The sequence below is a fragment of the Uloborus diversus genome, chromosome 4 (assembly GCF_026930045.1).
Source record: "Uloborus diversus isolate 005 chromosome 4, Udiv.v.3.1, whole genome shotgun sequence".
Lineage (NCBI taxonomy): Eukaryota > Metazoa > Arthropoda > Arachnida > Araneae > Uloboridae > Uloborus > Uloborus diversus.
This window is the reverse complement of record NC_072734.1, coordinates 23678513-23694787: the sequence shown is the minus strand read 5'-3', so window position 1 is coordinate 23694787 and position 16275 is coordinate 23678513. Positions and strand designations below refer to the sequence as shown.

At 30.8% G+C, this 16275-nt stretch overlaps 1 protein-coding gene across 4 annotated transcripts in view; it reads left to right on the top strand.

The window, feature by feature from the left end:
* Positions 1 to 16275, top strand: part of LOC129219746 (transcription factor CP2-like protein 1) — an 80823-nt gene that overhangs the window by 22965 nt on the left and 41583 nt on the right. For all 4 annotated transcript variants that reach the window (XM_054854040.1, XM_054854038.1, XM_054854039.1 and 1 more), the window contains exons 3-8: positions 5749 to 5882; positions 8250 to 8312; positions 8986 to 9168; positions 10028 to 10269; positions 14225 to 14292; positions 14378 to 14483. In XM_054854040.1, the coding sequence (XP_054710015.1) occupies positions 5767 to 5882; positions 8250 to 8312; positions 8986 to 9168; positions 10028 to 10269; positions 14225 to 14292; positions 14378 to 14483 (778 nt within the window). In that variant the 5' untranslated portion in view covers positions 5749 to 5766. The remainder of the gene's footprint in view (positions 1 to 5748; positions 5883 to 8249; positions 8313 to 8985; positions 9169 to 10027; positions 10270 to 14224; positions 14293 to 14377; positions 14484 to 16275) is intronic.

The following is a 16275-nucleotide window of genomic DNA, read 5'->3' as shown; positions in this document are numbered from 1 at the left end:
TAATTAACATCTTTAATCCTTAAAAACACACACACAAAAAATAAATTAATTAAACGTTTCATAAAAAATAATTCGGCATTGCGCTAATGTAGTCAGTCGTCTGGCAAGACTAGAGATTAAAAAAAGATTGGATAATTTATGTATTAATAGTAGCTTTAATGTTATTTGAGCGTATTGTTTTACTAATTTGGCGGATCAATTTTTACCTTATAGAATTTAATAATTTTTTTAAAAAATTAATTTGGCGGAATTTTTACATTTTAATGCAACTTTTATAATGGGTGTAGCGCCAAGATTTTGAACACTCGTCACGACCATGTTATCGTAATACTGCCCGTCAAATAAGTGTTCTAAAAAATTCATTTTTTTAAATTTCCTCTTTTATATATGCAATTGAAAGCAGCATTAAAATGTAAGGGTAATAAATCAAAATCCATTATTTATCGCGAAAGGACCCATACCATACAATCGCCAGAGAATGGCCAAATTTATCAAATGTATTTTGATATTTGAGGCTTTGCGAATTAAGCGCAATGATTATTTTGTATTTATGATTAGTGGCAAACACTTAGCGAAAAATGGAAACATTTCTAAGAGTATTTGAAATCTTCCTGCTGAAAGTTCAGGATTGGCTGAGTAATATGTAAGGGCCTAGAAGTAACTAAAGGTGTATATATATATATATATATATATACTACGTGTTTTTTTTTTAAGTGTATTATAAACGTAATCTAAAGACCGTCCCTTCTTTAAAGCGCTTAAACAATGGGCCTGTTCTGGTCTTTTAAAGAAATTTCCGACAGTAACTATGAATCTGGTGCAAGACAAACTTAGCAGCTGTTTTTTTTTTTTTTTTGAAGGTGATTTACATTTTCCAAAATGGCTGCGATTCAATCCTAAATTATATTGCATCTGTTATATGCAAGACAATAAATTAATCCTTTAAGGGTAAAAAAACAGTTTGTACTAGACCCATGCATTTGTTTTCAGCAAAATATATCACTTTGGCGATAAAATGCCTATCTGTCTTGGCGAAAACACTTTGCAATACAGTCAACTCCCGCTGCAATGTGATCCGACTTACGCGAAATGGCTACAACGCGAGTTTTTCAGGAGCAACGAATTTTAAAACTAAAGTGAATTTCTTGCTCTCAACACAAAAATATTTTGAAATGAATCATGATGCTAAGTTTCGGCTTTGTTATTGACTACTAAACATTGACTTCGTGAATGTACTTTCATCATTTCAGCATCACTGACTGTGCAAGTTCTCACACACCGCACTATAAACATAGCTTTATTAGTGTATCATCACTCTTCATATTTTTCATTTATTTATTCTAAATATAAAAGGTGTAGGTGATGAAATATTGTAGCACCTAGGCAAGCTGTTTCATCTAAAGTTTGAAGATGGAAACAAAAAGCGAAAGTTTGCGACAATTTAAGAAAAGTTAAAGATTCTTGATACGCTTGAACAACTTAAAGTGTGTCGAAAGTAACCCAACGGTTAGGTTGAGCGAATCTTTCATACGTATAATTAAAAGTCAAGAGAAGGCGATCCGTATTAGTCCAGACCTCAATTTCAATATGAAGCTCGCAGAGTAGTGTTTAAGCAAAATGCAAACAATATGAAATTGGAATCTGCTCTTGCATTGTAGATTATAAAGACCCTGAACGAAAGGTGTTACCATAGATGTAAATGTTGTGAAAGTAAATGCGAAGCTACTGTATTTAAAATATATTAGAATGACGATCAGATTGGGCATCATAAACCACCATCTTCAATTTTTAAGTTATAAATTTAACTTATTGTATCTAATGTGTAGTACTCTTACAGTGCAGTACTTTATTATTACTACATACTGTATGCTTTATTTTTACGTCTCTCTCTCCCTTTGAACATTGATTTTGTGCATCGTCACAGTATTTTATGTTGAATAATGCAGCTTTTTTAAAAATGTTGTAAAACTTCAGCTCTTTATGTAAGAAACGGTAATATATAGTTACAAAATGGTCTAAAACAGTTTAAAAGGTGTTTGGAAATGTCTAAAATGATTGGGTATGTTAATAAAAAATTAACATACATGTTAATTGGGGGGTGGGAAAGTGTCGTGTATGTTAATAAAAAATTAACGTACACAACACTTTCCCACAATGCGAAATTTCGTCTTACGCGAGGAGTCTTGGAACGCATCCCTCGCGTAAGTCGGGATCCGACTGTATATCTCTTTAGAACTCAAGAAAAGCCATTTTTTGTAATATGAAATTTTTACTTCCTACCTTGGCAGAAATGCGTCTCAATATAAGTGTTTAGACTCATAAATACTGAAAACAGACAAATGAATTTGAATGTATATTTACAGATGAGAATATGTGCAAATGCATGAATATAATAAATGCCTAAAAGAGGAATATTGGAATATATTTTATAACTTTCTTATCCAATGTTACGTAATCATAAGTAGTAGCTTCTTTAACTCAAAGATCTTAAGAACTCAAAATAAACAGTTCGTCGCCCGGCTTCGCACGATCTACCTCGAAAATAAAAGTTGTGTGAAGTGAGCTTGTTTGAGATTTCAATCCTTTTGCATCCTGAAAATATTTCAATTACCTAGGGAGTTTTGAAGTGTTTTACTATATGCTACCTTAACTGAACTAATTTTATTATTTTAGTAATTTATTTTTTATTAACATTATTGTAATTGCTCCTTCATGCCATGTAAATTTAACCAAAAAAAAAAAAGCGAATTTGGCACCTAGGTTTAGATTTTAATAAAATTTTACATCTTTGCTCTTTCCATGCATTTTAGAAAGCGTGTAAAATATTTTTCAAGAATCTCAATTGGTTTAGATTCTACAGAAATGCATAGCAACTAAGAAGTTTTAAGCACTGAAAAAAAAAAAAAACTGTATGAAATATTTTGATTTAGGGCTCCCGATTCATGTGAAAGGTCACCTTGGTTGCTTATGTATAAAATGCTTGACGTAGTTGCTGAACAATTTTGGTCAAATGATTTTACGTTGCTGAACATCATCAAGTATTCTGCTTTGAGGCATCAATTGATTTTCAATTATCAAGTTATCAGCAACATTTAAAGGAATTGTTTTAAATCTTTTCATAAAACAGTTCATCTTTAAAGAAATTCGTACAACACCATTTAAAAAGCATGGATGTGTAGAACTTTACTGATACATGTTGCAGGATTGCAGGGTTTCTGCTACAGTCCTTTTTTTTTGCAAAACTCGAAAGTGCTAGCTAAATTACGAAAATGAAGTCAAGCATTTCCATTTTTTGCTGAAAAAGTAATGATAATAATGATAATAATATTTTTAAAAAATTAATAATAATAAATCAAATACAAATGTGATAACCAGCAGTAGGCTCTGGGCCCAGCTAAATTGGTCCTAGTCAGTTTAATTCCCAATGAAGATCAATGTCCCGCTTAAAGCTACCAACCCCTTTGCTCATTATAACCTCTCCTGGTAAACTGTTCCAAATGCTCACAACCCTACTAAAATAGTATTTTTTTCTAATTTCCAGGTTAACATGAGATTTGAATCTCCAGATATCAATATTTTTGATATATCAACTTTTTACCGGAGGGGGAGGGGGTGCAAAGGATATAAATCCAAAGCCTAATACATAAGTAAAGTATTTGGAATAGAGAACAGCTAATGGTCTTCTTGGTGAATAAATATTCCAACAATATTTGTGTGAATTCTGAACATGATATTTTTCATTTCCCATGTAAAAATGTGTATTAAAATATACACTTAACTTTATTTCAGCGCTGGATTTATGTTTGTCATATTAATAGCTTGAAATTGGTACTAAAATTATTGGATTTGAATTTCTTTCTCAAGCTATTACAATTTTTAACAAAAGTACCAAATCCAGGGTATCCGCACGTATAGAGAGTCAGGGAAAGTCGTGGAAGTCATGTATTTTGACTATGATCGAAACTGATCATGGAAAGTCATGATTTTCTACAAAAAATGCTCAAAAGTCATGGAAACTAACATCTGATCATAGAATTTGGGTTCCAGAACTTGCATATTTATCAAATTCTACAAATTAAGCGCAAAATTTACGCATCATAGCCGTTTCTTACGTTTTTACCCTTCAGTCCCGATTTGTCACACATTTCAAAATCTGCATCTGCTTCTACAAAAAACTCCCTCGTTTTTCTTTACGACGTTATTTCACCATTTGTACATTTATAATTTTGTGTTTAGCATGATTTTCAACCTCCTTATATGTATAATTGTGTAGTTGTGGACTTATATATTTTTAATTTTGGCTCTCTCATTCGATTTGAAAATTTTAAGTCCTTTGCATCTGAGTTGATTCAAGAGACTCATAAAAATTATCATTTATATTTTCAGCAGTGCCTTAAGTTAATAAACATTTTAGAAAATAAAATTATTCTAAAGAATTAATTAAGGATGTTTAGGACATCAATAAAATACAGAAATCAGGGAATTTTAAATCTCGAATTTTTTCAATATTTGTAGCCTCTCCTAAAACTTTGGGAGTAATACAGGGTGTCCAAAACATCCTTGACACATTTAAAAAATTCATAGAAAACCAATAAATTGTCTTATGAATTTGCGTTTTGCACCATAATACTTCACAGGTTCAAGAGTTTTTATGACGTCAAAAAAGAAAAATGAAAAGGGGAAAAAAAGAAGAAGAAAAAAGGCATTTCACAGCCAGGGGATTTCAAAGTTACTTTTAAATCATTTTTGTTGACATGGAAAAACACAAAAAGGAATGAAAATTACTAAACGAAGAATTGCAAGCATAGCATATACTGACACAACAGTAACTTTATTATAAGTATGTAATAAATTATTTACTGCAACTTATGACTTTTGTCAAAAAATCTTATGGCTCCTGCAAAATTTCCTCAGAAAAAGTATATTTCAATTAAAAATTCAAATATATTTTTTCCCATACTGATAAAAAGTGAAAGAACATTTGAGAGAAATTACAGAAATGTATCTAAATTACATAATTTTTTTTTTTTAAAGAGACTGGTCTCTGAGACCTCTTGTCCCCTGTTATGTCCTTCTTTCCCATCTCCCCTGTAATGGGTTAAACTAATACAAAGATTTACACAAGCTCCAAACACTTAATTAAAACACAAACATTTGCTTGTGGAAAAAGCTTGCCAAGACGAGATTAGTTCACGCAGTGAGCAAGCAATCAGCACTGAACAAAAATATGAAATCGAATAATACTTTAGACTCTGTACCCTGTACTGTACCTATTGATACATAAAGTTTATTGTTAGTTTTAACTGTTCCATAAAACAATTTAAAAAATTAATTATAATTTTAATTGCGAGAAACTATTAACATCGCAATTAAATTAACTGCAAAGTGCAATTAATAGTTTAATTGTGATTAATTTAGTTGTAATTTAATAGCAATTACTTTTTAATTAACAAGGTAATTAAAAAAATAATGGATGCCCAACACTGGCAAGAATACATAAAGCTTGAAATGGAGTGTCCACTACAAAAGCTAAATTGAAAATTTGGAATTTTAGTCCCTGTATGCTTAATGAATAATTATGTTTTTTATTTTTCCATGCTAAATATCTTTTTTCTTTGTAAATGTTGGTAAAAGTTTTCTGTTTAAGTACTTCTCAAAATAGCTTTGATGGCAACTGTACTGATAACTAGACATTGTGAAGTATTTTTCACATATTTTGCATGTTATATTTTCAAATTTTATTATTAGGCATATTATAGCCAAGTAATGTCAACTGTTCAGAGCTGGTCTGGCGATGCTATTGATGTAGCTTTGGCCGCTGATTTTGAGGGTAGCCTTTCCTGTTTAGGTATTGAACTTGGCACAGAAAATTATGATATGAGGTAAGAAATATAAAAATTTACACATTGTAAAGTGTGTTATTGAAATTAATCATGTTTTATTGCATGTGTATCAATTGTAGATAGCAGGCTTTTCAGGTTTTCCCATTAGGAATGGGGTTGAGGGCAAAGTGTACAAATTCAATATATAGTTGCAAACCTTGTATTCAAGGTACCTTCAGTACCTTCCCCTGTATCCAGGGCCTGTATATTCTGTGCACCAAAATTAAAGTCCTAAAATGCACTTTTTCAGAAAATTGCTTCCTTTTTTTTTTAATTAAAAAAATATTATCAAAGAAGCGAAGAAGATATTAAACAAACTGTCTTGTTGAAAATCAATACTCAGGCCTGGAATTGATCTCATTTTCCTCAAAAAGTTTTTTCTTAACTGTAAATCCTTAAAAGTATGTTTTTATAATTTTACTCCATTTTTCTTTTTACAAAACTTTGATTTCTGTTTGCTCTTATCATAAATGGCATCCAATGACCTTGCTTATGTTAAAATGACTGATGTGTCTGCACATCTTCACAGCTAAATATTTTTTTAGTTGTGGTTCCATTTGCTTTTTCATGCAGTTTCTCATTGTTACAGTTCACCCCCCCCCCCCCCATCCCCTCAACTAAAGGAGCTTTGTTGATCGGTAAATAATAATTCAATTGTGTCTAATATGCCTGCCTGCAAGTTATCTGTTTCTTATTTTCTTATTGTGATACTTGATGAAACTGTTGGTGGCCTGTTTCTTTTAGGAAAATATTTATCCAACCTTCATTTGAAAGTTATTAAATAATTCAAAAAAAAAAAAAAAAACTCTTGGCTGGCTGCAGGGGAAAATAATTAAATGTCCAAAATTAATTTGCAGTTGTCAATGTTCAAATTATGTAGCTGTTAAGAAATTATTACAATAGAAGGTGGTTTTTTTTATAAGTCCACTAATGTGTATATGTTGGTGTATTTCAAAAAAACTAATCACAGTATGGACATGGAAGTCAATGTAATTGATAAGATAAATAAATATCTTTACTAAAAAGTAGAATAAGAAAAAGAGCATCAAAAAGCACAAATTACTTCAGACACGTTTTTCGGTATTAAAAGGAATGCCTTTTTCAATGCTAAAGAAATGAGCTTATGAATGAAAAGAAATCCCAGAAAGTATACTGCCATGCTAAGCACAAAAAATTTCTATATGCAATTTTTTAAAAATCAAAATTGAGTTATGACCACCAGGTGGCTCTTTGTCACATATTTCACCTAAATACAATGTTTTATGGTCATTTTTCAATGGGATACATTCTTAAAAAATTGAGTCTGAATTAAATACATTTAGGTGTAAAACTTTAAACAGTGTTTTCTCGTTTGTACTCGGCTGCAGATACGACTTTTGTGCTTAGCATACCAGTATAGTTGTAATTAAAAAATGTAATCTCATAGAATTATTCAATTTCAATGTTGTGTCCAAAAATTACTTGCAATGTTATTAAACTTGATGTTATGTGGTGTTTTTTTTATCTTATTGTCTGTCAAACATGTTACCATATTACCCAGCATTATCCGGCATGCCGCAAAATTCGGATATCACCAGATTTTCAATAACACCAACCTGATCCTTTCCGGCATGCCGGAAATATCGAAGTTAAGGAAAAAAATAATAATACTATAAAAAATATATGTTCTATACATATTGGATTAGTATTAATAAAGTTTAATTTTGTAAAAATATTAACTAACAATGTCATTTGTTATTTTGACAAGAAAAATACTCTTAAATAATGAATTACTTTATAAAAATTAAATTAAAACCAAGCAAACATTTAAGCAGTAAATTACCGCCCCTAAGCCAGTGCTAAAGAATTTACTGTAACTATTCAATAAATAAAAACTAAACTCACCTGTCAAAAGGAACCTGAAATAATTTATTCAAAAAAATTATGAATGAATCATAGTAACAATGATTGCTTCTGAATTGATTACTTTATTGGCATATAATTAAATCCATTAATAATGACCTACCATAAATAAAAAGCGCATATCATATGCAATAGACAATTGGAACTTAATGGGGAAATTTGCTTTTGTTTTGTTGCAAAATAAACCTCAAAGTATCCGGCAAACCAGAAAATTCGAATTTCCCGGCATGCTGGTCAACCTCGCTTTTTTCCGGCATGCGGGGTAATACTGTACTTAAATTATTAGGTGAGGGAAAATTGAGTTAAAGTTTGATAAAATACTATTTGTACCACATACTCATTTTTAAATGTTATCTCTCTGTCTAAAATGTAAAGCATTGTTCATATTCATTTATATGTGTGTGTGTTATTTTTTTCACTTCAATGTTAAATTAATGTTGGTTAAAGTAGTTTCAATATTTTTAGTGCTCCTTTGCATTCATTAATCCAAAGTGTATCTTCTGATTATGCTGGTTCACATGAAAATGGGTAAGTTTTGAATTGATTTTTAAAAATTGCAAGCAATGGATATTTATGCTTTAAAGTAGTCAAAATATCTTTTACTTTTCATTTTTAATTTGTTGTTTCTTTAATTTTTATTTAAGAATAAATTTGTACATAAGTATGCTCACGCAAAGTATTCATGTACAACTTTCCTTAGTCAAAACAATCTATAATGTAGAATTGCCACAGTTTTTCCAATTTTTGAATAACTTTTTCTATGGTTTCATCATTTCTGCAAAAAATATTCAGGTCTTTCTTTTCATTTAAAAAAATGTCTTATGCCATTTATACTCTTGAGTGAAAGTTGTCAAAACTTCAGTATCACTCATTATATCCACCTTGTAATAATTTTTCACTGATTAAAAATTGTAGGCACGGAAAATTCTTGAAATTGAATCTCTGCGACATTGAAATCACACAAAAAAAGTCAGACAAAAAGTGACGTTATAAGCAATTACGTTTATTCAAGACCTAACCATATGTCCGATAATTCATATCATGGAATTCCTATCCAATGAAGTAAAGGAAAGTGACCTTATATGCAAAGTAACCTTATATTGAGGTCCAATAATACTAATGAATAATGATTATAATAATGATAATATATTGATAATAAGGCTCAGTTCTTTTATTTTTTGCTGTTATTTTTATTTTATAGGGATACTTCACCAACACATGAAAATGAATTTCCTCCTGTTGAGCCACTTAGAGCGTCGTATTCTGCACAAGCGAAGAAAACGCGTTTAGCTCTGAGTGCTGATGAGGATGTCACAAGTGCCATTAAACGCTTTTGTGTTAGTAGTGAAGATAAAGAGAATAGCGATAGTTCACAGAGTTCAAGGTAAAAGAATTACATTTAGTGTTGTTTATTATTTCTTCATTTTCAATTAATTAACTGAGTCATAACTGCATTTCACCTGCCTATGTCTCATATATGACCCATTAAATATTCGTTCTCCAAGTTGTCTTTATCTTTTAATCGAATATAAAACTAACATTTTAATCTTTGGAATTTAAAATGTATAAACATTCAAAATCTTAAGTATTTATGTCAATTTTATGAAAAATGCAAACTTCCTGATGATAACTTTTTGCCATTATTAATTTGTTATTTTAATTTTTATTTATTGTTTATTATTATTTAGTGAATAATGGAAAAGCTATCAGTAATAAGTTTTAATTGGGAGCTAAAGGGAGGTGCAGTGAGGGGATTTGGGAATTCAAACACGCTCTGAAATTTGATGTAAATATTTCTTTAAAAAAAACTTGAAAGTAAAAAAGTAAAAGCTTAAAATATTATTTTTTAATTTTTTTTCTTTTCTCTGGACTGCAGTAAGGGTAGATAAGAGATAAATATGTTTTACATTTTAAAAAGTTTCCCCTCAAATTTCAAAATAAAATATAAAAACTTTTTTTTATTTTAAAGACTATTTTTACAAGCTTGATTTGCTCTAAAAAAATATGAAATAAAACAAATATGTGATTTCTTAATTGAAACACCCAAAAATTGCAGTTAATCTCAATATCATGCATTTAGGTTAATTTTAAAACAGCGAATAAAATTTGGATTGAAATTTGAGAGAAGAAATAGGTGGTACACAATTTTGTATGAATATTATTTACTATACTGCCAATATTTCTTATTATTCATGCATTTATTGTTATTATTAACATTCTATTAACTTAGATCTTACTTTTAGATGCCGTCATAGTTCTTCCGTTCCTGATCTCAGAACAACTGGTTCACCTTCACTTACAACTGTTTCTGTACTTAGTCCTAGTATGTTAAGCCAGATGTTACAAATATCTGATTCCCCACCTCCATTTGTCATCAGAGATGTACCCCCAAATTTCAAGAATACAGGATTTCAGTACGTTCTTGGCGCAGCAACTTCCATTGCAACTAAGATAAATGAAGAAACTATGACCTATCTTAACCAAGGTGATTTCATTATTAGTGTTTTTTTTTTTTTTTTTTCGTTCTCATTGCTCTGGAAAAGGTTTTAAATATTCTATTGGTTTTATCTGGTATTTAACATAAAAAAATATATTATGTCAAGTAAACTAACATATACTTTCAAATATAATGAATTTTAATTAAGAGCCCATTATATCCTTTAATAACATTCATTATCTTAAAGGTTTTCAATTCAAGCATTTATGTGTGTCTTTATTTTTAAAAAATGTTATACTCCACTTAAGATTTCTTTATTATTGGCAAGTTAAATATTTTCTAAGAATATTTTTTCAACATTTTCTACTGATGTAAACTTTTTAGTCTTATGCCACTGAAATTCTTGCCTTTAACACTCAAGAAAAGTATAAACAGGGCTGTTGTGCCCCCAAAAAACCTGGAAAATATGGGGGGAAACAACAAATTTGAAAGTTACAAAAAAAAAAAAAAAAAACCTAGAAAACCCAGGAGATTTGAAAGTTTCCTTAAAAAAACTGGAAAGTGCAGAGAATTTTAAGTTTTCCTTTTCTCCATAAACTGCCAATCACTATAACTATCTCTAAGATAGAAGGTCAAAGCTCTAAAAATGAAACAGCACTATTCGTGACTTAAACTGAGGAAGCTTGTTTCTTCTACTCATTCTCATAAGACACAAAAGTCAATTCTAGAGTTTTCTTGCAAAATGTCAGACTGAATACAAAGAACAGCTTCATTAATTTTGTAATGAAAAACTTAGTTTATAATGTTTTAAAGTTAAAAAAATTTTCAGGTTTGGATCTTTGAGAAACTGTGTCACATGGCAATGCAACTGTAGAAAAGGGATTTCTATTATTAAAAATATATTTCTAATTCTTTGATTCTTTGATTAGCTTGTAGATAGAATATGATGGTGTACATTTTAATGATAAAGTCTTAAATGTTATACTAAATATGTTTGAGATATCACAAGCTAAAGAAAAATACAAGAATGTACAGGGAAAAGAAAAAGTGTCAAACAAATACAGCAATGTAGCATTACAAATTAATTTGATGCAAAGATAAAATGAAACTTATGACAGTAAAGTTAGCAGACGTTACAAAATTTGATGCTTATATACATTTTTGACAAAAAAAAAGAGGGGGGGGGGGGTTACTTTAAAATTTTTTTTATTTATTTTATTTTTTAAACTAAAATGTCTATCATTCAATCAAAAATTGGAATCTTTTTTTTTTTTTTTTTGCATGCATCTTTAATTTTATGCAGCACAGCAATCATTGTGAGCAATCACGTTGCTTATTGTTCTCATTTGACTGTTTTGAATTCCTATGTGATTTTATTTTCCCCCTGCCTCTCTCTGCAGCACCACCATCGACCAGCCTTCATGATGCTGCTCCTGTAGCCAAAACTGTCTCCAGGTTGCATTCATATCCTACACACGCATGCATACACAACACCTACACACACACTCATGCATGCACTCAGACGCAAAGACACACAATTATACCCACTTACTCATGCCTGCACACAGACACAAACACAAATGTACGCACACAGATGCAAACACACACACATACCCACTTACTCATGCATGCACACACACAAACATACACACACACACTCATGCATGCACACAGACACAAATACATATACACACATACCGACTATGCATACACACACACAAACATACACGCTCATGCATGCACACAGACGCAAATACACATACGCACATGCCGACTTACTCATGCCTGCACACAGACACCAATACACACGTGTACATACACACACACACTCGTGATTGCGGAAAACATAATTTGAATTCAAGATGTCAAAATTCAATTTTTTTTTCTGCTTAGCTTTTGAGTTTTTAATTAAAAAATTTTATTTATTATTTTTATAATTATCTTCATTTGCTATACTATATCATTTTTAATGAATTCTTCTTTTCTTACCCTTATTTTTACTTACATATTTCTGGGATGAAATTATCAGGATATTGATGTTCCTATTTCCTGCTACACAGTAAAATCTCATTCCAGCGAGTAACAATACAACAACAAAATATGCATTTTGAAGAAATCAATGGTCTGTCGTGTTTTAATTGCCATTACTTAGCTCCATTTCCATTGCAATGAAAAGACTTAGTGGTCTTTTGATGTTCCTCGTAACAGAATTTAACTGTATCAGTGTTTGCTCTTTGTTTGTAATGCTGCACGCTCATAGCTGGAAAATACGTTGAACTTTTTCCCTAGAATTCAGTGGAAACTCTGATTTTATGATTAAGGGAAAGTATAAGCCTAAATGTGCTCTATACGTCTGTGTGAAATAAAGTGTGAACTCATGCCCCAATATGTTGCCTGTGCCATCCTGCAATGGTTGTTTTAAATAATATGTTTGCGACAACACAAAGTCTGTCTGTATTTTTTAAAAATGTTGTTTCCTTGCACTCTTTATACTTCAATGTATTAATGTGTTTTGTGTATTTATATTTAGTATTATATTTAGTTTGTTGTTTCCCTTTATCTATACTCACACAGAGTTGATTCATAACTAAATTATCAGATCAACAAACCATTTAACTAGTACATAGACATAGATACACTACTCATGTAGCCATAGCTATGATATAAAGTGCGTCCGGTGCACACGCATTCTTTCAGCGACTATGCAATGCTCTACTAACTGTAGGTAACCCACCAGTGGACATGCATGTCTATTAAGAAAGTCCAGCGTGACCCACTGATGGGTCACAAATGTGGATATTGTGTTGTGGCAGGCTTATCATGATTGTATTGATGTGCCTGATCATATTATTATTAGTTTGATAAACTGTTAACTCTAGCAGATAGCCCTTAATTTATTCATCTTCAATGACCCTTTCACCATACAATATTTGCAGTATATTGACCAGGTGACTGTATCTGAATCTTTATACTTGGCAAAATCTTGCCAGAACTACTGTATTACAAGCCCAGAAGTAAGAAGTTTAAAATACCAAAAAGTACCTTATATATTTTTAAAAAAAGGAGTTAATGTACTGTCCAACCACACATTGCATGGAATTTTCAAACGTCCAGAAAAGACGAATCTATGTGAATAAGGGGGGAAAGTAAAAATTTGATGGCGTATTCCGCTTTTTTGAATGAGACTCTGCTTCTGCAAAAGCCGACATCGGTAAAAAAATAATAGATTCGTCCATTTCCGACTGTAAAACGGATGTTTGTCTTTCCATACAATCCGTGGTCAGACAGTATGTGTAAGAGAACTTTTGGTATGTTGTTTGACTTTACCCATAGAGCTCATTAAAAACCAACACTTGTGAATTTTTCTTTATTTCTTTTTTGGGGTAATCTTCAACATTTCCTTTTCAATACTTCTCTGAGCAAACAAGTGTGAATAGCATTGAACAGATATAACACTGCTTAATAATATAATAATATCTTCGCATTTCTTCTCATATTCAATCTTTTTTGTTCAAAATTCTTGAATGGAGCACTAAGTCATACTGCCAAAAATTAAATTGTTTCTTTACCTGTAATGTGACTAGTTTGTGATAGGAAATATATCACATCAGGAGCAAAAATAGAATTTTTGTTATTCATAAAAATTACACTAAGATAAAAATTTTGAATTTTTTTATCCATGTTATAAGTTTTTTCATTTACGTTTGATACCCTGTTTTACTGTGTATGTACTGTCTGTCTTTCACGAGAAAAGCTCCCGCCGTTAAGTCTCAGCCTGTCTACTGCCATAGAAACACTATTTCGCCACTCGTCCTCTCGCCTTGTGCAGTCGTGCGAGATTTTCCAACATTACGCCTTCCTTGGGAAAATGAGACATGCCTCGTTGTTATAGCAACAGACAGTCCAAAACATTTCGGTGAAGGCTTTCCTCATGACAGTCGGACAGTGCTTACTTTAGAAAAAAAAATGCTTATTCAATTTAATCATGAAATTTGACTTTTAGGTCAATCATATGAAATAAAGCTAAAAAAATTGGGAGATCTTACAGAAATGCAGGGTAAAATGTTAAAAGTAAGTTTTGCTAAAGTTTTGTTATTTATAAATTCAAAACCATTTTCAAATCTAAATCTTTCTATTATAATATATTCTTTTTTAGAGCGTCATTCGTGTCGGATTCCATGAGAGGAGGCTTCAATATTCTGAGAAAGAACAAATTTCTCAGTGGCAAAGTCAAAGATGTGGAGAAAGAATATTGGAAATTGGTATGATTCTATTAATAACTGGTGTAGTCCACAGACAGCTTCTCCAACATTTTTTTTTTTAAGTTTAAAATTTATCCACCTGTTTCTTCAGCTAGATACCACTGGTTGATATTTATTTTATGTGTATCATGCTCATCATTATTCGAATAATCTACCATGGGAAGCTGAAGGACAGTATCTGCAATTTTTCTTTTCTTTTCTTTTTCGTTTTTTTTTTTTTTTTTAATTATCTATTGCAGCTTAAACTTTTCTGTACAGGCTTGCTTATTTAATTTCTGCTGAAAATGAAGCATGAAAAAAGCATCAAACTTTAACATTTCTCTATTGTTAGTTTGGAATTCAAAATGCATTTCTTCAAATATCTCATAAACTCATTTCTGCAGATATTGTCCTTTACCTGCCCATGGCAGTAACAGTTACTCCTCACCCTAAAAAAAAGTTTAATTTTATACTCAGTGCTGTAGTTAGGAAACAATATTTGGAGAAACTCACCTTGAGCTTTGTCATGACCTACCAAAAAAAAAAAAAGGTGTGTTAAAACTAATTTATATTGCGTTTGAATTTTTTTTTTCTTTTTTACAATAAAAAATCAAATATTTTGGGGGACGACATCCCTCTGTGTAACCCCCTCCCCAACTACAGTACTGCTTATACTGCATGTTTATGTGTTTGTTTACAGGTACAGTAACCTCGTACTTACACACGACCAAAGGGAACAACGAAATTTTCATGCAGAAGTGAAAAACCCCCAAAATAAGTTTAAATGCAGTAAGCTGTCAACATTTATAATAATACTAATAGTACACTACTGATACTAATGAATAAATACACACATAATTTCCATTTATGCATTGTAATTTAATAAAAATGTAAAAATTGAAGTTGTACGTTTCGTCATTTTTTATACATTGTACAGTATGTAAACCTAAAAACTGTCGTATGATCAGTGTCATAGTCTATGAGCAGGGGCGGCATTTCTACATTTAATTTGGGGGGTCGAGTTTTTTAAACATGAATTTTCTCAGTATGGAATAAATAAGAGTACATTTTTTTTTAAGTAAAGTCATTAAAGAAATTCAAATTTTAATTTCCACACTTTTAATTTATTTTATAGTAAACTAACAGAAAAGATCTTGATACTACCGTTTCTGAAGTAAATTTTTAATGCACGATTTTTGGAATCCAGAAGAAAAGGAAATCTTGGTACTATATTCCATCAATATCCAGTGGCATGCTCTTGGCAGTATAGCTGAAGATGAAAGTCTTGCTTGTCCCATCATGCAACGAAAAAAAAGAAAAAAAAACTCTAACCTTCTTAGACACGAAAATGATCTTTCATAATTACCTGAGTTGATTGGAATCGGTGAAAAATAATTGAAGCTACAAAGTTATGTTAGAAAACGCATCTTTAAAATTTTTCTCTTTAAAAAAACCCACGCAAGTTTAAAATTTGTGCTCTAGTCTTCATTTTTCATCATTGAAGTACACTTTCTCTTCACAAAACAATTCTTTTTGCTTCGTTCAACAACTTTTACGTGTAACTGAAATATTTTATTTATCTTGTTCAATAGCCTGCACATATAATATTGAATTTAGATTTATCACTAAATCTTGTGTTAATTTCATTAGAAACTGAATGAATCTATTATTTGATACAAAATATTGAGCCAATCATAACTTTACATCATCATGTGATTTTTGTCACTTTTTAAAATATTTTTTTTTAATAGGTCCAATAATTCCAAATTGACAAGAAGTTCTTATAATAGGAGCTCAATCAAGAATTCTAGCT